The sequence below is a fragment of the Pezoporus flaviventris genome, unplaced genomic scaffold (genome assembly GCF_033815535.1).
Source record: "Pezoporus flaviventris isolate CSIRO_AGI_PZ_B2104156 unplaced genomic scaffold, CSIRO_AGI_Pfla_v1 ptg000034l, whole genome shotgun sequence".
Classification (NCBI taxonomy): Eukaryota; Metazoa; Chordata; class Aves; order Psittaciformes; family Psittacidae; genus Pezoporus; species Pezoporus flaviventris.
In genome coordinates, this window is record NW_026892582.1 from 2,013,831 (window position 1) to 2,038,008 (window position 24,178).

The following is a 24,178-nucleotide window of genomic DNA, read 5'->3' on the forward strand; positions in this document are numbered from 1 at the left end:
ATTTACTGCTGTCATGAGGCTGCCAGAGGGGAAGAGGTGTGCCCATGATAGACTGGAAGGTAATGACTTGTAGAACTAGAATGGACCATGACCAAGCAGTCAAAGCTTTCAGTGAGGGTGACCACTTCCCCTAGGTGTTTGAGAGGTGAGGAAAGCATCACTCCTTTGCTAAAGCTCTCTCAATCTTCCTATTACTGAGCTATAGAAGCAAAACTGAATACTGCTTCTAGGTTGTGCATTATCACCCATCAGGCTAATTGGAGCAACCTGAATGTCTCAGGCTGATGGATCCCTGAAGCCAGTGTGCAAACTAAGCCCAGGCACCCTGTCTTGGCTCCCATCCTCTTTGTTCTAGGAACAAGGCATTAACGGATATGAATTTCCAGTAAATCCCCTCCTCTTCCTCCTAAACCACTGTCAGGTGCTGGCAACCAGCAGCAGAGCCCAGACCCACCGTAACATCCAAGGTGTTTGGCTGCCCCGTCACCACCGGGATGTAGTAGAACTGCAGGTTCAGCCTGGAAGTCAGGAAAACTCGCCGTGTCTCCCGCTTCCTTGGAGTGGAAAATAAGCAGCCATGTCACAGGGGGAGGTGGAAGGAAGAACTTGGCTCTTGCCAAGGCTGGGCAGTGCCTGGAGACCGCAGCGGCTCTGTTACAGGAACACATGCCCTGCTCACACCCCTCCTTAGCCCAGTGGCACAGGATGGCAAGCAGTGTCCCTGGGTTCCCAATGTGAGCAAGGGGAGATGATGGGGGAAAGGGGTGTCTTGCACACAGGTGCTCAGCTGGGACACATGCAACACTCTGCACCCAGCTCTGCTGCCTGCACCATGACCCAGACCCACCCCATGCTGCTCTTCTGGATCAGGTGAACCAGCTGGAAAAAGCCACCTGGAAAACAGCTTTTCTTTAGGATCTTCTTTTGCATACGAAACGTCTTGCCTCATTTATTGTTCATTTAGCTCCTTCCATGGACAGAAGCGAAGAACCCACTGTGTGCATTATTTGGAGTAACAGCCAAATGATGCCATGCAGCCAGTGAAATCAGATGCGTTTGAATCATAGCATCATAGAATGGTTTGTGTTGGAAATGACCTTAAACCTCGTCCAGTTCCAACCCCTGCCACAGGCAGGGACCCCTTCCACTAGAGCAGCTTGCTCCAAGCCCCTGTGTCCAACCTGCCCTTGAACACTGCCAGGGATGGGGCAGCCACAGCTCCTCTGGGCACCCTGTGCCAGCGCCTCAGCACCCTCACAGGGAAGAGCTTCTGCCTAAGAGCTCATCTCAGTCTCCCCTCTTGCAGGTTAAAGCCATTCCCCTTGGCCTGTCCCTACATCCCTTGTCCCAAGCCCCTCTCCAGCTTTCCTGCAGCCCCTTCAGGCACTGGAGCTGCTCTCAGGTCTCCCCTTCAGGAGCCTTTTGTTCTCCAGGCTGACCCAGCCCAGCTCTCTCAGCCTGGCTTCATCCTTAGGCGCAAAACACCAAGGTCCCATCCTGTCCCAGGTAATGCTGGAGCCCAACCCCATCCCCAGCCTTCTTGGCTACTTTAACCACCTGAAGAGCAAAGCCTCGCAGAGGCTGTGGCCACTGCTTACCTCAAGGAGTGGTAGGCTTGCGCCAGGCGCCCCAGGATGCGGTCGTCGCCCAGCAGCAGGATGCGGGCAGTGTGCAGCCTCTGGAGCGGGGCTGCCGGCGCGGGGGGGCTGCCCGGTCCCCTCTGCAGCTTCGCGGGGGGCTTTGCGGCGGGGCCGTTGCAGCCAGCCTGCAGGAAGGCCACGCTCTCCAGCGGCGACGGCTTCTTCTTGATGCCGCCCTTCCTGTGGAGCCGGGAGAGCTCCGCTTCGCCGCTGCAGGGCGCGAGGGGCTCCTCGCCCGCCGCGGGCAGGTCGCGCTCGATGCCGCTGTCAGTGGAGAGCACCGAGAAGCGGCTCTGCTCGCAGCGCTCGCAGCCCGAAATGATGTCCTGGATCTCGAAGCTGTCCAGGTCCTGGCTGAGGCAGTCGGGCTCGCAGCTCTGCGACAGCGGGCGGATGAACAGCACCAACTCCTTCCCTGCGGGCAGAACCGAGCTTGAGGAGCGAAATACAGCCGAGGGCAGGCTGAGCTCTAGTCCTGCCCCGGCTTCCCTCTTCTTATGCCAGTCCTCCTCCAAGAGGAGTCACTCTTCCAGTCCTGCCTCACTGCACCGCGAAGAGAGCTCAGTATCAGACGGGAGACTCTGGGGACATCCTGCTGCAGCCTGTCCCATGGGGGCTCCTTCCTCATCTCCTTCATCCCTTTTCCCCCCTAATCCCCTGATCTGACCCCAGCAGCCCACAGGTCAGCCCCACAGTCAGCAGGAGCCTCCATGGGCTTGGCCTTTCAGCAAAGGTTGTGAAACTCACTGCTCGAGAACCAGGACTAAAATGTTTTGCACAGGGTTCCCAGCCTCAGGCACCATCCAACCCCCCCACCCCCCCCCCCAGGGCACTCACAGAGCTGGTCATCTTCAGTCCAGAGGTGAAAACTGATGTTGGGGTTGGGGAGAGGGGCACCCTGCATCCCTCCCAGGGGAGCATTGCCTAGGGGAGACAAGGATGTTGTAACACAGAAGCAGTTTTCCCACAGAGGTGCATGAACCCCACTGGTGCTGTGCTTCAGGCCCCCGCTGATATAGCCCACGCTATCTCTTGGCAATCTCAGCTGAAATGCAAGGGAGCCCTCTGACCCCACCATTGCTGGTGACCTTTATCCCATTATGGCTCTGTGAGAAGCAGCGAGAATTCAATAGCTCACTGCCACTGAAGGAGATGTTCCTCCTCCTCTCCCTCACACAGATTCGTGTGAGGAGCTGTGATGGACTGGGATGTTCCTTATAGCCTGTGCAGCCCCTTGGGACCAGGCTGGAACAGAGCACTGCAAGGGATGGAAGGAGATGGCAGCACCACTGCCCACCACAGTAGTACAAGGACGTCTCGAGTGATGCAGTGTCTCCTCAGCCAGGGCCACAGCAGGATGTGTCTTGCACCAGCAGAGCACTAGAAAGTCTGTCCACCCTTTGCAAATGACAGACGCATGCCTCTGGGCCCCAGGGCACCTCAATTAGCAGCAGTAATTGCCACAGTCCCTTTCCTCAGGTGACAAGTCTGCCTTTCACAGCCACGTGCAGTTTCTCCTGGACATCAGGTCGCAGCAAAGAGCCAGGCTGCAAGGACCTGATGCCAGTGGTGGGTGCTGCTGAAGTGGAGGCAGAAGGGAGGTGGGGATGGACAGCCACAGGAGGGCACAGAGGCAAGGTCCTGGCAGCTTGCTCGGCTCCCCGGACCCCTGTGCATGGCTGGCTGGAGCTCACCTGCTTGTGAGGAGCCGAGGATGCTGTGGTGGATCTTCTCCAGCCTCGCTGCGTGCTGCCCGCGGTCGGTGCCAGACTCGCTTCCTGCACACTCCACTGCCAGCACCACTTGCTGGAACCAGTGCTCCACATCGGTGCTGGGCATATCCTGTCATGAGGAGAGGCTGTTAACACCCGGAAGCATGAAAAGAGGTGGTGCTGCACACAGGGCCACAGGATGGGGCAGAGAGACGGCAAGTGAGTCCTGCCAAAATCAGTGTTTCACAGCAGAGGACACAGATGTCCTCTTGCCCACGGGGAAGGCTGGAGGAGGAGGGGTGCTGGCTGTACTATCTACTTGAAGCTATTTCTGGCAGGTTTTCAGCTGGTGGGCATGAGCTGCAGCAGAGCTGGCAGCTCACGCGACCCTCAGGAGATGGGGACAGCAGGCACACCAAGGTGTCCTTGGAGTGGAAATCACTGACAGCCCCTGCAGAGCTGCCTTTTAAAACCATTTGTCTTACTGTGACCCCACAGCTCCTTGGAGGTTTTGGAGGAAACTGGTTGAAACGTGTCCACTGCGAGGCCCTGCAATGCCCAGCGGCTCAAGGAGGAGCGGGTATTTCACAGCAGAGCCCAGCTTTGCTGTGCAAAACTGAAGACTCAAACTGAAGATCCAGAACCTTTGGCTCCTCCTGCAGCAAGTCTTTTGTATTTGAAGAGGTTTTTAGTGTGCCACCAGCTCTGCTCATAGCCCAGCCTTGCAAGTACCGCTGGGGCTGGAGACCAGCAGTGAGGACCCAGCAGGGCTTCTCCACTTGCTGTAACATCTTCCTCTGCTCAGAGGTGCCCAGCAAGAGCAGGACCATCGGGAAACCACACGTGGTGCTGCAGAAGTGCTGCCCCTTACCTGGAGGCTCGCCTTCAAGCCACTGACGTCGCAGCCCTCTCCCAGGGCTGCCTGCATGGCATGGATGATCACGTAGCACATGCATGCCTGCGGGCTCTGCGAGACCTGAGCTGCCTCCGTGTCGGTGACCAGTGCATTGCAGATGGCTTCAGAGAGCAGCTCTGGATCAGCAAAGATGAAAATCCTGCGTGGGAGGAGTGAGGGAAAAAGGAAGAGAAGGCTCAGGGAGACCTCAGAGCAGGCTTCTAATACCTAAAGGGCTGCAGGAAACCTGGAGAGGGGCTTTGGACAAGGGATGTAGGGACAGGCCAAGGGGAATGGCTTTAACCTGCCAGAGGGGAGACTGAGATGAGCTCTTAGGCAGAAGCTCTTCCCTGTGAGGGTGCTGAGGCGCTGGCACAGGGTGCCCAGAGAAGCTGTGGCTGCCCCATCCCTGGCAGTGTTCAAGGCCAGGTTGGACACAGGGGCTTGGAGCAAGCTGCTCTAGTGGAAGGGGTCCCTGCCTGTGGCAGGGGTTGGAGCTGGAGGAGCTTTAAGGTCCCTTCCAACACAAACCAGTCTGGGATTCTGTGATTCTAAGATGAGGACTTCACATTACTGATATCAGGGCATATCCATTATCCCATGCAAAGAAAAATGGTTGCTGCTGATATCCCCCTTCTATGCCCTGTCTTCCCACCAAAGGAAGCTCCCTGCCTCCCAGGGCCACAGAAATAAATTGGAGTACATGGAAGGAATGCAAAGCTCATTTTAGCAAGGCACTTGATGCCACCAAATTGTTTCCCCCAGCAGCACAAACTGCCATGTGGGTTATGTCCAAATTTCCTGTTCCAATCAACATTAATTCAGGGCAGGAAAAGGCCAGATTTCACTGTGAGACTATAAAAGAAATTAAAGTAACAATACTCACTTTTCCTGATAAGGATATGGGTCACTTTTGAGGCTTTGTTCGGAAATGACCATTCTCTGGTACAACATTCCTAGGAAATGCAAGAATAAACACGGAGGAGTCAGAGCATGAGAAACGACAACACAGCTCCCTGGAGCTGCTCAGCACTACTCCTGGTTGTGGGTCTGCCAAGTCGGTGAACACACTGCAGTGATGTAAGCCAAGAATCAGGCCCAGAGTTAAAAATAGTCCAGGACAAAGATAGACCATGTTACAGAAAAAGAAAACTCCTATTCAGGGACTATTTCCTGTATTTCCCTTCCTTTGTTTAGTGGATTATGAGCTTGGGAGCAGGGTCGGAAGTAGGAGGAAGAGCCCTGCTCCCAGCCTCCCTGCCCAGGGCCAGGTCAGGAGACAGCGTTTGGTGGATATGAGCACAACATACTTCTGAATCAGGAGAGACGTGCTTTGCCCTCACCCAGCTCTTGCGTGGGGAAGATACATCCACCCCACATTGCAACCATCTCATGAACCTTGTGAACCCCGCTGGACATCCCCATCTCCCCACACTGAATCCTTCTTTCACCAAGTTGGGTGAATTAAAGGTGGACCTGGAGCTCCAGGCAATGCAGTACTGGGGAAGAATGGTTGGAGTGATGCTGGTGAGCTGACTACCAAGAATGGCACTTCCTCATGTCCCACCAGGTCTCTCAAATTCTTCCTCCACGTCACAAGCTATCTGCACCTCGCACTATTTTACAGGATTGCTTTTAAAGACAATACTTTAATCAGAAGCATTATAAAGAGCAACACAGAAAAATGAAACTAGAGCTGTCCTCTGGCTTGCTTCCTAAAGGGTTGTTCTCTGCAGAAGCTAATGATGTTTTAGTGTCTAAAACCTGATGCACGGGTACTGGAGGAGAGCCCATGCCCTCAGCCTGCAACTATGTCTCGGAGATTTCACTTTGGGAAAGGAGACCTCCACAAAATGTACTGAGATGTCCATGCTGGAGCATACAGAGTGTAAGCAACCTTTCCTCACAGATGTTGTATGTATACCTGGCATTAGACAGGCTGGACTTGGTTCTGGTGGTGCCTACACCAACAGCAGGAAGACCCCAATGTTTTCTGCTAGTAACTAAGGCTCAACAGCCTGAAATCAGGAGAGGGGAACCCTACATCCAAATGCACCCTTAACACTCGCAAGCATTTGTCCACCCCCTGCAGAAATCCCTGCCACGGCTCCCTGCATTAGGCAAAGGCCAACAGAGGGATAGAAATCCCCCCAGGATCTCACTGCCATTGCCTCCAGGACCCAAGCCATTCACTGTGCCATGCATGGGCAGAAGAGAGAGCCCTCGTACCTGGTGCTGTCCTTTCCATCTTCAGCCTGACGGCATAGTCCAAGCCAATGGTGCAGAAAGGCTTGGGCAGGGTGAGCAGCTTCTTGCAGAAGTCATACACTCTGCCACAGAGCTCGTCGGAGATGCAGGGAGCCTGGAGTGAGAAAGGGGCAGATAAGGAGATGCCACAGGCAGTGATCCCTAAGGGTGCTCTCCCCACAGCACACCCCAGGGTGGGAATGCACAGAACTGCACCGAGCTCGACATGGATTTAAATGCAATAGAAGAAGCAGAACCAGGCCCAGCAATGGTTTGGAAACCTCCAGCAGTACCCACTGAAGGGCAGGGAGCACGTTTTTGCCAGGCTGTGGCTTCCTGCACCACCAGGCACCTGAAGAGCTCCAGAGGAGGGGATGAGCTGGAAGGGCCTATCACTTCCACACGGCAGAGCTCACAGTGCCTCAGCCACCAAACAGCACACTGCAAAATGCACGTTTGAGTCCACCTGTGGTACCCCCAGGACTTTGCTGGGATATCTCAGCACAGGAATAGGTGCTGAGTGACCTCAGGTGGCCCCTCCTGTGGGCTCTGATTTCCCTGGATCTTGCCCCAGTGAAGCCCCACAAGCAACTCACCTTGATCAAGGCGTACATCAGCGTGTGCAGCAGGGGGATGATGTAATGCCTGAAGTCACCTCTCTCTGCCTGTGGGACCAAAAGGAACCATCAGCACCCTGCAGGGTGCTGGGACGGGAGACACCAGAGCCAGAGGAGCTACTGGAGACCCCAGCATGTGCTGGGTTCTGTCTGTGCAGTCACTCTGATGCCCTGGCTTAGGGGTGATGCTCCCTGTGTCAAGGTGAGGTTTGGGATCCCTGACAGGCAAGATGTCCCTGGGGCAGTGGGTCCTGCATAGTGGGCATCCCATACAGCTAAGCCCTGGGGAGGGGTGTAGGGGAATGGACCACAGGGCTGGAGGTGGCTGTAAGGATGTGGAGCCCCAGGAGCTGCTACCAGAGTGTGATTTGCCCATGCAGCAGCCACGGTGGGAGAGAACCAGCAGAAGTTTCTAATTGAGCTCACTGAGGAGCTTTCTGTTGCAAAAACTCATGTGGAAATACAAGACCTCTGGGAAAAGCCTGATTTACATTTGGTGGGTGTGGGACCAGAGTAAACAGGGAGGAGAGATGGTCTTGCATCCCCATCTTGGCCCATGGGAAGCCAGATGGTTGCTCTGGCTGACACAGATCCATCCCCTCCCTGCAGCCTGGTCTGGCTCTAACAGCAGCTCCAACAACAGGAATGCTCCTGGATAAAACTGGGGAAGACAATTTCACCTCAAAGATATTTCCAGCGCCTTCCTTCAGGGCTGCTGTGCTGATGGATCCCAGTTCAATGGGAAGCAAAGCTTTAGAAATCAACATGAATAACAATTGCTGAGACCGGCTCATATCTGCCCATGGCCCTGATGGAACTCAAGCATGAGGAATAACTGCAGGATGTTCACAGTGCTTCGATATGTGCCCAAGGACCTGTGCTGTGCTGGCACCTTGGCTCAAGAGTGTGATATGGGTGTTGATGGAGGGAGGCGACAGGGTCTGCAGAGGCACTGAGCAGCACCCAGAGACATGGGAGCTGAGCGATGCTGAGCAGGGCAGCTCCATCCTTCCAGCTCAAAGGGAGAACTAGCAAAGATGCGGAGCAGATGGTACTGGGAGGTTCTGCACACAGGATGGGTGGCAGGGGCTCATCACCAGCATGGGGAGGAGGAGGAGGAGTGGGGACAAGGGATGTTCCTCCTGGCATCGGAATGAGAAGGCGCTGGGTAAACAGGCTCATCAGAAAGAAAAGGTATTACTTCTAGACACCTCTCCAGACCACAGACCAGGCCCCACCGGGTGCTGCGAGCGCTGAAGGTTTCCATGAGACCAGAACATGACAAGAGAAATCAGTGAAACAAAGAACCCGTCAAGTTTTCCAGCAGCTGCTCTCAGGACAGGACCTGCACTGGGGGTTCTGCTCTGACATGCTCTGGGGTGGAAATGAGTGAAGCAGGGCAGAAACCCACTCTGCTTGTCCTGCAGCTGGCAGGGGCAGGGTGAGGGAGATCTGGGGTGGTCAGAAGGGTTTCTCACTCTGCTCCTTACAAGCTCAAAGGCTGTTTTCTGCCCCTGCAGCACTGAGGAGCCTGGGGAGGTTCCCTGCTCTGCCCACAGCTCACTGTCACTGCTGGGGCAATCTCCGGTCCCTGCAGCCATCAGCTGGGCCAAGCTCCAGCTCTGCCCTGCTGTCCCATGGTGTTTCACTGCGCTGTGAACACCAGTCCCCAGCCAGGCTCAAGGCCCCTAAAAGCATCTGTTTGAGGTGGAGCTGAGGACCCATCCTCTGCTCCCCCAGGCACTGCAGAGGAGCATGTGCCATGGATGGGGCTGATCCTGGCGCTCCAGGGATGTCTGTGAGGCAGCACTCACCCTTTCCAGCTCCTTCACCAGGATCCTGACCAGGACAGAGCTGTTACTGGGGTTCTGGTCGATTTTCTTATGCAGGGTCCATCGCAGCATCCCTGAGGAGTGAAAGCCAAGGAAGGTGTCAGATGCAGAGCAGTGATGGCTCAGGGGCAGTGTTTCACTGAGGAACCAGGAGACCTGGGCACTGCTGCTGCAGCAATCACCCACTGGGATGCTACACTGACAGCACCATCAGAGCTAAACAAGGCTTTGCTGCCCCCTGCTTCAGTCACTGACCCTCTGCAAGGGACAAGTCATGCTGCTACCCCGGTTCTAGATGCAGCATTGATGTATTGCACCTTTAACACTGGGAAACCTCTGGAAAAATGACCCAGAGATCCTAGGACTGGGGGGGGGGAGGGCTGTAAAAACAAGGCAGGCAATGGATGTGAGTTTCTGCTTGCTGTTCCTTATGTTGCTCTGCCTGCTTTCACCGCCTGCCCCAAAGAATTTGGGTTCCTCTGGCCCCAGCACACAGCACTCGAATGCTGGCTGCCAATGGGTCACACTCAGAGCAAGGACCCAAAGGACCTCAGTCCTGAGGATGGCAAGGCTCATTCCAGACAAAACTGAATTTAATGAACTGTAAAATATCCCATGCACTCCAAGTAAAATCAGTTCTTCAGAATGAATTCATTTCCTGAAGCTGCAGCAGTCCAGCTGCCAGGTCAGCAAGGGTTTTCTTCTCCAAAACCAGCACGGGCATTTCAACTGACACTTTAGGAGGAGCTGAGCAGCATGCGGCAAAGCAATATCACGCAGGGAGAGACAGGGAGGCTCCCAGCTCGAGGTGTTCAGTGAGCTGGACAGGTCTGTGTGGGAACAGTGTCACAGACTTGCGCTGGATGTCATCCCACCTCAGTGCTGGACCTGCGGGGCAGGTGAAGGGTGTCGGGGATGCTGAGACACGTAGAGGAGGGATGGAAGCTGCCGAGGGGCAGAGAGCTCCCAGAGCAGGGTGGAAAGGGCCGCCCCGTGTCCCCCCACCGCGGGGAGCGATGTGGGTTTGGGGCTAAGCAGTGCCCCAGCGAGGCGGGAGCTCCTACCTCGGTCGCACTGGCAGGCGGGGTGGTGCCCATCGAGCTCCCGCAGCAGCGTGCGGACGCGGCGCAGGATGTCCGATTCCACCTCTGCGGGGACAAAGAGGACGTGAGGCTGCAGGCAGGGGCAGCCCCGGAGGAGGAGGCTGGGTCCGGGTGCGCACAGGGACTGCGCCCTCACCGCATCCCTCAGGACGGCGGCCGCAGCAGGTTTCGAGCCTGGAGGAGCCTCCATGGAACCGGAGCAGGGAGCAAGTGCCACCCTGTGGATTGGTAGCCCCAGCAGCTACGCTGGAGAGCAAAGTGCTCCTGCAGGGCCATGGTGGTGAAGCTCTGCAGAACATTGCTCACACATGAGCTCTCCCCTTGTTTGATAAAGAAACTACACATTAAATATAGAAACAAAAATAAACCACAGTGCAGCACCATCAGTCACAGAATCAACTGGGTTGGAAAAGCCCTTTAAGCTCATCCAGTCCAACCCTTACCCCAGCAGTGCCAAGGCCACCCCTAACCCATGGCACTGAGGCCTCGTCCCCACACTGTGTGAACACCTGCAGGGACGGTGCCTGCAGCCCTGCCCTGGGCAGCCTGTTCCAATGCCTGAGCACCCTCTGGGGCAGGAATTGTTCCTCAGCTCCATCTAAACCTGTCCTGGTGCAGCTTGAGGCCGTTTCCTCTTGTCCCATCCCTTGTTCCTTGTTAAAGAGCACTGTGCTTTGGCACTGCATGGATTCAGTCTCAACTTCAGACCCATTGCAAGGAGCACAACCGCCACAAGGCCTGCTGCCTACACCAGCACCTTACCCTGCATGGGAAACCCAGGCAGAGCCACCACATCACCTCCTGCCTCCTGCCCGTGCCCCCTCGCAGCCCCCCTGGGTGCAACCAGCCACCCTTGGGCACTGCGCACCTTCAGCTCCCCAGGCAGGGACCCGATGTGGGTGCTGCTCCCTGGTAACCACCACACACCCTCGTACACGTCAAAACCAGCATCCTGCTTCAGCCAAAAATAACCTGACAACCTCAGACCGGGCTGGGGCAAGGACTCATGATGACAAGTGAGCTCGTGCGCAGCTGGCTGGACATGCATGCCAACACAGAGCACGTGTGAAATCAGAGTCAGCCCTGAGAGTGTGTGGGGTATTGGCCAGGCAAGCTGCAAGGTCCCTGTACTCCACCATGGCCAGTCTTTGTGTCCCCTCTTACACTGGGCCACTCCTTGTCTATCAGCAAAATGGTTCTTCCTTTGTAATAAGAACAAGTGCATCCTCTAAGGTTGGGTATTCATCATGCGATGTTCTCCTTCTGTATGAAGCTGTGGGCTGGGGCAGGCAGAGCATGCCCTGACCCAGGGAAGCATCTCAGATGTTTGTAGTAACAATAATCCAGGGCCTTTTCCCAGGGCATGTTCCTGGCCCTGTGTCCACTGGTGGGGCCCAGACCATTGCCAGTAGCAGCTGAGTGCCTCTCGCCTTCATGGCAAGGACGCAAGCAAGGAGCAATTTGTCCAGATCCTAAGGAAGCTCCAGACACATACTGCCCCGTCTGAGGAGTCTCATCCACATGGGGGTGCCTTTGGGATCAGTGCCATTGCCACCACATTTCCTGCCCAGTTTTGCTCCTGAGTTTTCTATTTCCCTCTCTTCTGTCACAGCTCCATCTTTCCTAATACCGGAGAGATGGAGGGCACGGGCAGGCACTCATCTTTACCTACAAGAAACAGAGGAGGCAGCCAGGGTGACACTAAAGAGGGTGCTCAGGGACTACAGCCTCCAAACCTCCTTCTTTGGCTCTGGAAGGAAATAAAGCCAACCAGGCTGTGAGTGGTTGGTGAAGCAGGCAGCGCTGATCATGCAGGAGATGGAGCAGCTTAGCACTTGGCCCCTCATCCCATGGAGACCTGTGCACCATCCCAGGATGGGTTTGAAGTGAAAAACATGATTTTTTCCTCTTATACCATGTATTTTAGTGGTTGCCCAGGGTTATCATACAGGGGAGCAGACGCAGCATGCCAAGTTGCCACTGTTCCCACTGGTGATACGCTACAGAGAGCAGGAGCATTTTGCCCCTCACAGCATCCTTGCTGCCATCATCATCAGCTCACAGGGCGGGCGGCCTGGCCAGGCATGACAAGCCCCTCTTGTCCTCTCCAAGCCTGAGACTGCAGTGCCATAGGTGCAGAAAGGTGGTGACCAGGGCACAGGGGCAGCAGACATGAGCCCTGCATAAAAGACAACTGGGAAATGCAAAGTGTAAAGTATTGGGATGGGATGGCCTATTCCTGAGTATGCCCCCAAAACGGGTCATCTCCTTAAGGATGCTTGTAACAGAGCATGCATTCAATTCAGGCTTCTTCTGCAGAGGAGAAAGCGCTGTGGCTTCAGTGGAAGCTGCACCTGAAAACAACCACACACCCGGGTCATGGTTCCTCCCAAGTGCTGGTGAAGCACTGTGTGTGTACAGGGGAACTCCCCACACAGTTTGTGCCATCGCACCCCACCCAGGGAGAAATGGTGGTGCCGAAATGGCCTTGGAAATGGGATCTTCCTCCTTGTGGGAGTGTCATTTGGGGAAATGTCTCGAAAATGTGTGTTTTCTCTGCCTGTTTTCTCCCCAGTGACTCTGTGAAGCTCCTGTTTCACTGTTATGTTCACGGGCTTTGCACTAGGGAATTCTGCAATAATGGACTATTTGGAATTTCCTATTCTTTCCATTTGTGTATGTTAATTACCAGGGAAGCTTTTCCTGAGCACTGATATAAATACTCTCCTCTTTTCTAAATCAAAGATGTTACAGCCCCTATACACTGAGGTTCCTTCATGGGGAGCAGAGCTTCGGCTCCAACACAAACAAGAGGGACTTTGATCTAAAAACAGTCTCAACCCACCAGTAACAAGCGGTAGTGGCTTAGAAATGAAATAAAACGTTTCAGCATCAATATCCTGACCTCAGGGTGCCGGGAGAGCAAAAGCACCTTGTGAACCAGCATGAAAACAAAACACATGGAGAGTGGGGGAGGATGGACACCAAAACCCACAAACACAAAAACCTTTAAAATTGATGTGAGTCTTTGCCAGAGCTGGTGGCGTCAAAGTGCCCTGCAGCAAACCTTCTCGATGCCTTGCAGTGGCTTCGTGCCTCATTTCCCAGCTGTCCAGCAGGGTCTGCCAACACCTTGCAAAGACCAAGGTCTGCCCAGAGGCAACGAGGCCTCCTCAGATACCCACATACTTTATCAGAGGGCAACCAAGGCACAAGAAGGATGAAGGGGGTTCATTGGGTTGGGATCCCCCACACCGGGGTCTCAGCATCACCCACCTGCGCTGTCCATGGCTGGGCTGAGGCTGCAGCGTAGGGGGGGCTCGACGGCCACAGGGTGTCCGCAGTGATGGGTGGGTGCAGAGCTGCTCCTCACTCCACATGGGCATGGCCTTGGGTCCTGTGTCCCACCTGCAGAAAGACAGGGACACTTGGCTGAGTCTGGCGGTGAAGACCAGGATCAGCCTGGACCTTGGTGGGGAGCGCAGAGGCACTGGGACACTGTGGGCATGGGAACTCAGCACAGAGGATGCACGGCAGGGAGGGAGGCAGAGCTCTATGGGTGAGCACAGCATGGCTCAGGGGCTGTGCTTCACTGAGAAAGCTGCAGCTCAGAGCTGAACCCATCTGAACACTTGCCCCCCAAAGCCTCCTGCAGCAAGGAGGACCCCAGGGGTGAGCATCACTGAGCAGGGCAGGAGAGGGAACCACATCCTCCCTGGGATTTAAGAAGAAATGCTCAGGTGAAAAACAGAGTCTGAAATGCAAGGTCCAACCAGGAAAAAAAAAAAGAGTCCAAATTGCCAAGAGGTTTCCATGCTCGGTGTGTGCTGAGCTGCTGCCATCCTGAGCCAGCATCCAAGACACAAACCCCAGGGAAAGCTCCGGAGCTGGTTACGCTGCAGAGGGAGACCAGTCCAGAGCTGGACAGCTTCCTTTGCCCTCAAGCATTGTTCTATCAAAGAAAGAGGAAAAAAAATATAAACCCTGTGAGCCGAGGAGGAAGGAAGGGAGATTTGCCTATGACATGACTACAGGCAGGGGGGAGCCAGCATAGGGCAGCTGCAGGGGAGCAGAGGAAATGCAGCATCTTCTGTGCACGATACCACTGCTGAGATGTTCAGCTGTAGCCATCTACCCCTCAGTCAGATCCCTTCCAGCCCACGCACCCGGCACCTTGTGGTCCTGCACCCCCAGTGCCTACCACAAGGAAGCATCTCCCTAGAGTGTTGCCCTCTCCTGTCTTCCCATCCACGGGCACAGCAGCAACCACAGGACTGTGCTGCCCGTGCTCACAGCCCGAGGGAGCCGCAGCACTGCTTTCAGCATCCCAGCCCGCAGCTTTTCCTCTCTCCTTGCCTTTAGGGAAGATAAAAAATACCAGCACATAGCTCTGAATTCTGCATTTCCCTGCAACACCCACATTTATGGCTGAAGACAGGGAGCCTGCCTCCAGTGGTCCCCAAAGCAGCACAGGCAGCAATAACATCCCAGTCCCACCAGTTCCCTGCATCCCTCCAAGCACCGCCAGGCCTTCAGCCCACGCTTGTGTTCAGGTCTTTGCTTTCTTTAGGATATTTGTAGATTTAGGACCTAACTACCCAGGCCAGTCCTAAACTTGTAAATATCCATCCCCAAAGCCAACAGCTCTGCAGCTGCAGGAGGAGATGGACGGACACGTGTGGGAATGCCCCCGCCACGCACCACTGGAGCCTCGGGCGCATCCTGCTTTCAGCAGCTCTCAGAAGCTCATTAAAGGTTTCCTGCGGCACGCCAAGTGTTCAAACCCACCCCAGGTCCATGGAGCCTCTATTTCTGGGCTGGATAACACGCCTGGCACTGAGCCACCAAGGCGGTTTCCACCGCCCGCCGCGCAGCAGCACCATGGGAGCAGCTCCCAGCCACAGCTGATGGCAGAGAGGACAAGGGAGGTGAGGACAGGGTCCTTCTGCAGGCCAGGGTCTTATGAGAGCAAAACAACTGCCTCTGCTTGCACAGCTGGTGGGCAGCTTGGTCCAGGGCCAGGAGCAGGGAGGAGATTCCAGCTCTCCTCCAGCTCAGCTTGCTCATAGAATCATAGAACCCCAGACTGGTTTGTGTTGGAAAGGACCTAAAAGCTCCTCCAGCTCCAGCCCCTGCCACGGGCAGGAACACCTTCCACTAGAGCAGCTTGCTCCAAGCCCCTGTGTCCAACCTGGCCTTGAACACTGCCAGGGATGGGGCAGCCACAGCTTCTCTGGGCACCCTGTGCCAGCGCCTCAGCACCCTCACAGGGAAGAGCTTCTGCCTAAGAGCTCATCTCAGTTTCCCCTCTGGCAGGTTAAAGCCATTCCCCTTGGCCTGTCACTACATGACCTTGAAGGTCCTTTCCAATGCAAACCATTCTATGATTCTCTGAAATGAGATGTGCCTCCTGTTATGTGCAGAACTCATCCTCCTAGTTTCAAAAATTACAGATCACCCCCTTCAGTGGTTACAGAAGGAAAGAGAAGGATTCCTCTAAGCCCTTGCATGCACAAGAGCAGCCTTACACAAACAGCGAGCTGCTCGACACTGTGGTCCACAAAATATTACCTGCTGGGAAGAGCATTGGGATTCCCAGTGCTGTAGGAGACCCACATCGCTGGCGCCGGGCGGCAGTGACGGGGCTGTGCCCTGTCCCATGGAGCCTTCCTGATGAAGTGAAACCCAGCCTGGTGCTAATTGTGTCAGTGGTTTTCCACATCCTCATCCTACCTGCCCACACGTGGGAGGGGAGCTGGTGACCCAGCATGGAGCCTGCTCACCAGTGCTCAGCCTCCCCACTTAGGACTCAGCAGTGCCGAAGTGACCTGAGCTTCTCCTGCCAGAGACACTTCAGGTTCCACTTCACTTGTCCCCTTACAGTGCTCATTTTCCTCACTGCCAGCAAAGAGGAGCTGAGGTTGGATCCATGGTCAACCTCTCTGCTCCGAGTGCTTGGCCTCCTAAGAAAATGCAATGTAAAATGTCCAAAACTAATCCCCAGCTCATTCAGAATCCAGTCACTGTCTGCAGGAGGACAGGTAAATGTTGTATGAGAAGAGGCTGGACAGATGGAAACAGGCTGGAGAGGGTTCTAGCTCTCTAGTCTTGTTCCTGCCAGGAACCAGCTACTGGTTCTCACTGGCCATAACCAGCACATGGACATAAATGTGCAGAAAATCACCCATTTTCATTGGGGATGCTTTCTGACCACTTTGATCCCATGAGTGAGGGGACCAGGGCCACCAAAGAAGGAGGAGGAGGGATGCAGGGCTGAGGATGGGGAGAGCTGGACAGGATCAGCCCCAGTTCAGACAGCAGGACCACATTTGCCCTCCCTGGCCGCAACAGACAGGCAGGCCCTTCCCTCATGGGCTTCATCTGGACTTTCCCCACAGCAGATGTGACCCTGCAACCACACCAAAATAAATCCAAACCCAGTAACACAGCAAGGGAGGCTCTGAAGATGCAAGAGCCTGTGCAGTAACCAAGGACTTCATTTAGCCTTTGCACAGAGCATTTACCCTCAGTCCTTGCCTGAGCAGAAGGAGGCTGTGCCCCAGCCAAGGTGCATGGGTAGCTTTTGAGTGCATTAATGAAGCCAGGCTAATCTATGCCCGATTATCTGACCTGGGTACCCCTTTGGCTGAGCAGAGCAGAGCAGTGAGCAAAGACCCAGGCTCTGCTCCCCTGGGAAGGACACTGTCAGCCCCCGCCCTGGCAGTGATGCTGCTCTGGGCAGAGGCTGACCATAAGGGATGAATCCATCCCCTGGCAGGAGGGATTCCTTGGACATTATCTAGAAGCCGTGCGTCACTGCAGGGAAACAACAACCGTCGGAAGCTCAGTTCACTCATTTAGAGCTGCTGATTTGGGTGAAAAAGCATTTTAGCCGAGGCTGTGTGGAACTACAGGTACACACCATGGAGACCCCAGTGCTGGTGTCACAGCAGTGGGGGATGTCACCCACTGGCACCAGGAACCTGAGCTATAGGTGGATCCCTATCACTGCCCCGAGCTGTTTCTTGGCTTGCTAAGGCAGGATCAGTCCCAACACCCACTTTTCCAGGCTGCTCCCAAGACACAGAAGCCATAAATCCCCTGGGAGAAGATGTGACACGCCGGGATGTGATGCTGTGATGCTGGAAACGCTTCTTTTCTGGCGAAGATGGAGAGGGATGTCCCTACATCCTCTGCATGCAGGGACAAGTCCCTTCCTGCTGGCTCCTTGGCCATTGCCACCCCTTCTGGTCATAGACCATGGGGCTAAAGACCCTGGTTACAGCCTCTTTGTGTCCCTCGAGCCCTGACCCACCATGTGCTGTGAGCAGCCAGTGGGATCCCCATGCCCAGGGCTTGCTCAGGCTCTGCATGGGAATGGCAGGCGCAGAGATGTCTGAGCTGCACTGCAGTCCCGCTTCTCCTGCAGGGATCCAGGAGAGGCAGGTTTGCACTGGTGCCTCATGCAGGGATGCTTGCAACCAGGGGACTTCACCTCTAGAACCAGACCCTCAGCATTAACTGCCACATCCCAACATCCCAGCAGAGTAGACTGGGGATGTTGGAGACAGCAAGTGTCATGTCAGCACCGTCCCCAGAGGAAGGGGAGCACAAAACATCAGAGCTCTCTGCTACAGCCAGCCCTCCCTGCCTCACCTCTCCCAAAATGACTGATCTCTGGTGCAAGTAGGGGGATATTGTCCCCATTTTTAGGGATGGACTCAGCACTGCTCCTAGTGCTTGGTGGACTAACTTGGACCTTTCTCCTGGGAACACTGCCCAGCTCCCTGGAAGTCAGGGGACAGGATCTCCCACCACAGCCTGACTTGCACCATCCCCACTGAGAGTGGGAGCAGAGAGACCATGCAAGGAAGGACCCTGTCCCAAACCGGCTCTGTTCCGGGCTGCACTCACCTTCCTTTGCATCCTTCCAGCTCCCAGGATCACAGCTCCCTTCGGGGCACAGGACCATCCCAGCAGGCTCATCGTGAGGAGGAGGACAGAGGCAGCAGCAGTGAATCAGGTGCAGCAGAAGGGCACCAGCTCCTCGGCCGAGGTGGGAGGCAGGTGGCAAAGCAGTGATCCCTACGGCATCAGCACTGGAGCCTGCACAGCGCTGCCGAGCACAGACAGGGCTTGCTTCTGCTCCATGTGCATGTGCCTGAGCTCACCGGTGACCACAGGCTTCCTACCCAGACAGGAAGGGCTCATGGGCCCCGGCCAACGCACACGACCATGGGGAGACGAGAGATGAATCGAGGGGAAATATGACAGTGCAAGCCCTGCAAAAGTGACGGCAAAAGGTAGAAGCTGCTCAGTTCCCTGATCCACACCAGTGATTTCTGCTTTCTGTCCCCCTCCTCCCCCTTGGATCTCTTCCCTTCCCTGCAGCAGACACGAGACACATTTCATCCTGTAACTGGTTATTTTGCTGTCTGCCAGCTCAGCAAGACCAAAGTCTTCTCTGCATTCATCCCATTGCTTTGCAGAGCTGCAAATCCCCGCTTCCTCTCTGCAAGTCTTAAAATACCCATGGCATCAGCTGTATTTTATTTCATTTGCAAGAAAAAATGAAGAGGCAAAGGCAAGGAGGGAAGCACATTCCTCCCTTCGGTTTGCAATAGCTGTGAGGCATCAGTGACAAACCCTGAGTGACCCCAAAGCCTCCTTTCCTGGGAGTTTGGGGTATTATGGGAACCAGCTGGCTATATTCTTGAAAATGAAGAACTTCGCATTGGAAGTACAGTTCACCCTGGAAACTGACAGAAAAAGAGCAGGGTCAAAGGGCTTTGCAGCCTCATCCTCCTATCCCAAACTACCAGGGTGCTGGAGACTGCGTGAGCAGGATCTGGATGATCATTCCATAAATCCCATAAAGCCACCCTCAGCATCCCTCCTCTGCAGGCAGTGGTAATGAGGACCCAGAGCTTGGGAACAGGTTGTGATGGCTGCTTAAGATGAAGCATAGTCCCATATAAAGACGAGGCCACCGGGGCTGGGATCCCTCAGCCACCTGCCTCCCTCCTCACCTCTCCATCCGCCTCCCATTGAATCACCTTCCTCCTAAGTAGGGATTCCCCATTTCCATCATGCTCTGTCGCAGGCCTGCACAAGAAATAACCACCTTCCTCCAGGGTTGTTCCCTCCCCCGTGCGTACATCCAGGGAAGCATGGTGGGGACCACACCGATGCCGTCACCTTCTGCTGAGGGCTGGCCATTAGCAGGACAGGCACCAAAGACACCGCGACAAGGCAGGCTTCAGCAGATCACACATCACCCTGTTTGCATTTTAAGTGTGTCTGGAGGGTTCTAGCTACAGCTGGGTGTGCACCACCAGGCTGTACAGGTCGTTGATCCCTACTGTACGCAGAGACCAGGCTGGGCTGCATCAGCCGCTCTTGTCCTCCATGGAGGATCCATGCTCACTCAGATGTTAGGTTGTTTTAGTTATACCATGGGCTAGCACCCTTATAGGGGTTAGGCTACAATTACCTGCAGTCCCGAAGGACAACAGGTCAGGCTCAGCACTACGGTCCCACACGTGGAGGGCCACCAGCCTTCCAGCACACCCAAGCAGAGACAGAGCAAGGCACCACACAGCCACAGCCTCACCACCAAAAGAGCTGGGGCATTCTCAGAAGTGCCACCAACACACTGCCAGCAAACACCTAAACCCTTTGTTAAGTCTCAGGATGTGAGGACACTGTGGTAAGATGAAAATCTAGTAGAGATGTGTCCATCCACATGAGTCATGGCAACTCCATCACAGTGGAGAGAAGTGACTCAAGCTGTCCGCTGGAGACACCATGGGGATGCACAGCTCCCCACCAGCCGCTGTCTCGCAGATTATCAAAAGCCAGTGGAAACCACTAAAACCCAACACCCCTGGAGCAGGGGACACGTTTGACACAGACCAGGGGACGCAGAAAGAGGCTGTGAAGGAAAACCTAAACCCAGACCTTTGGTGGTGGGAGCTGAGCTAGCAGCAAATGGGCTCTCTCTGACCACTGCCAGCCCTGGGGGATGTCCCCTCTCCCACCTCCCCTGTGCCCAAGGACAGCACTGACACAGCAGGGCATATGTGTGCTTTCTCCAAGTTATATTTAGTCCCACTCCAAAGCCAGTCTCCCCGTGCCTTGTGCAGCTCTGTATTCAGTTACAAATTCACTCCTCGGGTACGTCTGAGGTTTCCTGTGCTTGTTTATCAGCAAGTACAGGCGCTCACAAACTAAAGCTAGTACATTGCACGGGCACCAAGCATGGAGAGCCGTCCCTGGCCACGCTCCTCCTCTGCCCCCTCCCCATCCCACCACCAGTTACTGCCCTGATCCCAACGCTTGCCTCCCCGCAGCGGACACCCCGCTTGCTCCCAGCATAAGGAAGGATTTACCGGTACCGCTGGAGCCGTGAGCGAGCTGTTCCGAACTGAAGGGTCCTGAAGGGAGAGGGGCGAGTGCTCGGCTGCGGGGCGGACACAGGAGCACGTGTACCCACAGCGTTCCGTCAGGACATGACAGAGGTCCCATGCAGCAGACCAGGACTCACCACCCCTCGCACTGCCCTCCCCTGCTGCCTGCAGTTGCCTTCGAGCGAGATCAGTTCTGACCGTGGCACATCTGAGGCTTCGTCTAACGTTACAGCCCAGCCCGCGGCTCCTGGGCTCCAGGGACAGCGGCCAGAGCACAGGGTTCAGGATGAACAAGGGGGTTCCTGACTGCAGGACTTGAGGAGCCACTTCCCCCCAGCCAACCTGAGGCTCTGACACTGCATACCCAGGGCTGGCAGCTCCCAAAGTGCTTTGCAACTGTTCCTTTGGACCCAGCATCGTCACTGACACCAGGAGACACTGGTGCAGAATCACCCACGGGAGCCCATCAGAGGCAGGTTTTACATCAGACCCTCCGTGTGCTGGGCTGCACCCCCAGAGCGTGAGGAGCTGCTCAGGGAGGGGATCCTGCCCCTCTGCTGCTCTCTGGGGAGACCCCCCTGCAGTCCTGATCCAGCTCTGGGGCAGCAGCACAAGAGGGATGTGGAGCTGTTGGAGCGAGGCCAGAGGAGGCCATGGAGATGCTGCGAGGGCTGGAGCAGCTCTGCTCTGGAGCCAGGCTGAGAGAGCTGGGCTGGGGCAGCCTGGAGAAGAGAAGGCTCCTGAAGGGGAGACCTGAGAGCAGCTCCAGTGCCTGAAGGGGCTGCAGGAAACCTGGAGAGGGGCTTGGGACAAGGGATGTAGGGACAGGCCAAGGGGAATGGCTTTAACCTGCCAGAGGGGAGACTGAGCTGAGCTCTTAGGCAGAAGCTCTTCCCTGTGAGGGTGCTGAGGCGCTGGCACAGGGTGCCCAGAGAAGCTGTGGCTGCCCCATCCCTGGCAGTGCTCAAGGCCAGGTTGGACACAGGGCTTGGAGCAAGCTGCTCTAGTGGAAGGTGTCCCTGCCCGTGGCAGGGGGCAGAACTGGATGAGCTTTAAGGTCCCAACACAAACCATTCTGTGGCTCTATGATCCTGTTTGCACTCTCCTCTTAAACCAGGTCGGTCTGTCCATGGAGCAACCACTGGTTTTGGCCCTGATCCTGACCTCCAGCCCAGCAGCACAGGTGGGACACCAGGACAAAAGCAGCTTTCCAGCTTCCAGCCTCATTGTCCAGCAAGAGCAGCTCCAGGCTCCCCTGAAGACCAAACCATGTCCAGGTTGAAACACCGGGGACAGGGTTTGAGTCCATCTCACCTTACGTGGTCCACCCCAGCGCAAGGTGCCTCAGTGTAAATGAACACTAAGCAAAACCTTCATTATGGAGCTCCACACCTACCTGCACATCATCTGCCTCATTTCTGGCCCCATTCAGACAGGCTGCTGGGGCAGAGGAGGCTTGCAGAGAAGGGGGTACCACACGTGCTGCAGACCAGCCTGGAGCCCCCTTTCTGGACTCAGTTTCAGCTCAAAACCTGGCAGTGCCTGTGGTTTCAGACAGCTCTGATACGAAACCAGATGCTCCCCCGTAGGCTCTCCCTGCCAAGGAAACACATCTCAAGCTCAGATCCTGCTTTTCAGCAGCACTTTGCTCAACGCTTGCCTGGCAGCTGCTCTGGCAAGGCACGTCCCTGCCTTCAGCCTGATGCCTACGGAGGGAGAAGGCGAGGATGCCTCTTACAGCCACTTCACTAATGAAACACCTTCGAAGCTTGCACTGCAGTGGACGTTCATCTGCCCATCAGGACTGAATGAGCCCCAGAGACCTTTGCTATAGCTGGAGTGGAAGTTGAGTGGCTTCCTGGACAATAATGACTCTTTGGAGACTTCCCCACCAGCGTCACTGCATTCTCTCTAAGGAAAGACACGGGCTTTCCGGAAGCAGCGGTTCAGATTTAAGCATCTCCTTCTTCCCAGAGCTGACTGGAAAAAACACCCAGAGGAAAAAAGTGTTTTGAAAGCCGGTGCCAGGTTTGCTCGCACAAACAGCCCAGGCAAGAGCTGCCCACCTGAGGGGGAAGAAAAGCGGGAAGGGCTCAGGATCCCAAATGTGGGCAGCCTGGGAGCGGCCAGGCAGGAAGCCGGCTGCACCTTCCCCTCTGTCAGCGCTGAGCAGGGTAGTGGTGCCTGCCGGAACTGCTCTGGCAGTGAGGAATGAGCGAGGTGAAAAGTGCTGACAGGGTTAACACGGAGCACAAAGCAGATTAGCAAGGAAGGGGTGAGTATACAATGCTTGATCAGGAGGAGAAGGTCAATAAGATTTAGTTACATGGTACCGGCAACAACAGAAACCACTGCTCTCTATAGGACCATTACACCTCCCAGTAACACCAGTCTGGACTGAAGAATCCCACTAGAGGCTCACAAGCAAAAGCCATCCCAGCACAGATCACAACAGCAGCTCCCTTGGAAAGCTCCTGCCCAAACCATGTTTGATGGACGGTGCTGTCTTCAAGGCATGTCACACCTCAAAATAGAAAGACGTGACTCAGCCAACACGGCATCTGCCTTCAGATCAGCCATTAACACCAGCAAAGCTCACGAAAGCAAGAAAGCAACTGGGAAAGCAATTCCTGAGAGCTCCCACGTCTGGGTAGGAGATGTGATCAGTGTTAGGAGGGCTGGACACAACCAGAACAAGTCTTTCCCAAACAGAGCAGGGGAGCTTTCTGTGAATCAGTGTTCTCCTCTGTGAATCAGTGCTCTCCTCCGTGGGTACACAGAGATGCTGGGGGGAGGCTGCTCCTCTACCCACATCCCAACAGCTGGCTGCAAAGCCAGGGAAGGTGACTCATGAAAGGTTGTTGTGCCCCTGCCACAGCAGCAGCCGTGCCCACCCCATGTATCGGGAGGTGGGAACAGTATGTCCCAGTGAGGGGGCACACAGAGAACCCCTGCCAAAGGGGCCACAGACGGTTTTTACATCTAGGTCCTTGTCACCAGTGGGGAGAGACTGTGTCCAGCACAAGCAGGACTGCCCGGAGAGGGCTTTCACAGGACACACCAGTGGGGATGTGCAACTTGTGCCTAGCAATGAGGAGCTGTGACCACCTCCCGCACAGCCCTTCCATGAAGAACAGCTTGTTTCACTTTCACAGCAAAAAAGCAGTGTTTCCATCATAAAACACCATGAACATAGTGTCACGTAAGGTCCAGAAAACTCTCAAAACAACTGCTAGGTGCCCTGTGCCACCTCACCCAGAGCAAAATTCTTTTCCTCTGATCTGGGGCTATCCAGCCAGGAATATGGGCTGTACCAGAGTGATGGACACACAACAGTGAAGTCTCACAGCTCTCTGTGAAACAGGTCTGAAAGAACCAAAATACTTGGCAATACAGGAACACCATCAGAGCTGATCTTCGTGGCAGGACAGCCCGGTGCCACTGCTGCAGCCCCAGCAGCTCACGGCTGAGTGGAGAGGCTGCAGGGCAGAGCTGTGCTGAGGCCAGCACCGGCTGTGAGCAGCAAGCCCAGGTCTTGCCAGAACAGCTTGAGCCTCTGAGGACTCAAGCTATTTCCTCAGGTCAAATTAATGCTTGAGAGAAAGCTGTGCAGTTTAAACAGGTTCACGTGACTGAGCAGAGGCTCTGTCAGAGCTGCATGTGAAAGAGCAAAAGCTATTTCACCACTGACCCATGTTCTTTTCCACTGATGTAGGACCTATG

At 55.3% G+C, this 24,178-nt stretch overlaps 2 protein-coding genes across 6 annotated transcripts in view; both read right to left on the reverse strand.

Annotated features, from left to right (window-relative positions):
- Nucleotides 1–24,178, reverse strand: part of MYH10 (myosin heavy chain 10) — a 273,556-nt gene that overhangs the window by 187,235 nt on the left and 62,143 nt on the right. The window lies entirely within an intron of this gene.
- The window catches only part of PIK3R6 (phosphoinositide-3-kinase regulatory subunit 6), a 32,626-nt gene that overhangs the window by 7,048 nt on the left and 1,400 nt on the right, over nt 1–24,178 (reverse strand). Inside the window, exons 1-12 of one of the 2 annotated variants that reach the window (XM_061461943.1) lie at nt 17,961–18,410; nt 13,323–13,454; nt 10,008–10,091; nt 8,926–9,017; nt 7,091–7,159; nt 6,477–6,609; nt 5,134–5,203; nt 4,224–4,407; nt 3,335–3,482; nt 2,478–2,564; nt 1,599–2,055; nt 455–554 (exon numbers count right to left, since the gene is read on the reverse strand). In XM_061461943.1, coding sequence (XP_061317927.1) covers nt 455–554; nt 1,599–2,055; nt 2,478–2,564; nt 3,335–3,482; nt 4,224–4,407; nt 5,134–5,203; nt 6,477–6,609; nt 7,091–7,159; nt 8,926–9,017; nt 10,008–10,091; nt 13,323–13,454; nt 17,961–18,018 — 1,614 coding nt within the window. In that variant the 5' untranslated portion in view covers nt 18,019–18,410. Of the gene's footprint in view, nt 1–454; nt 555–1,598; nt 2,056–2,477; nt 2,565–3,334; nt 3,483–4,223; nt 4,408–5,133; nt 5,204–6,476; nt 6,610–7,090; nt 7,160–8,925; nt 9,018–10,007; nt 10,092–13,322; nt 13,455–17,960; nt 18,411–24,178 lie in introns of those variants that run through there. The other variant, XM_061461944.1, reaches the window with a different exon arrangement.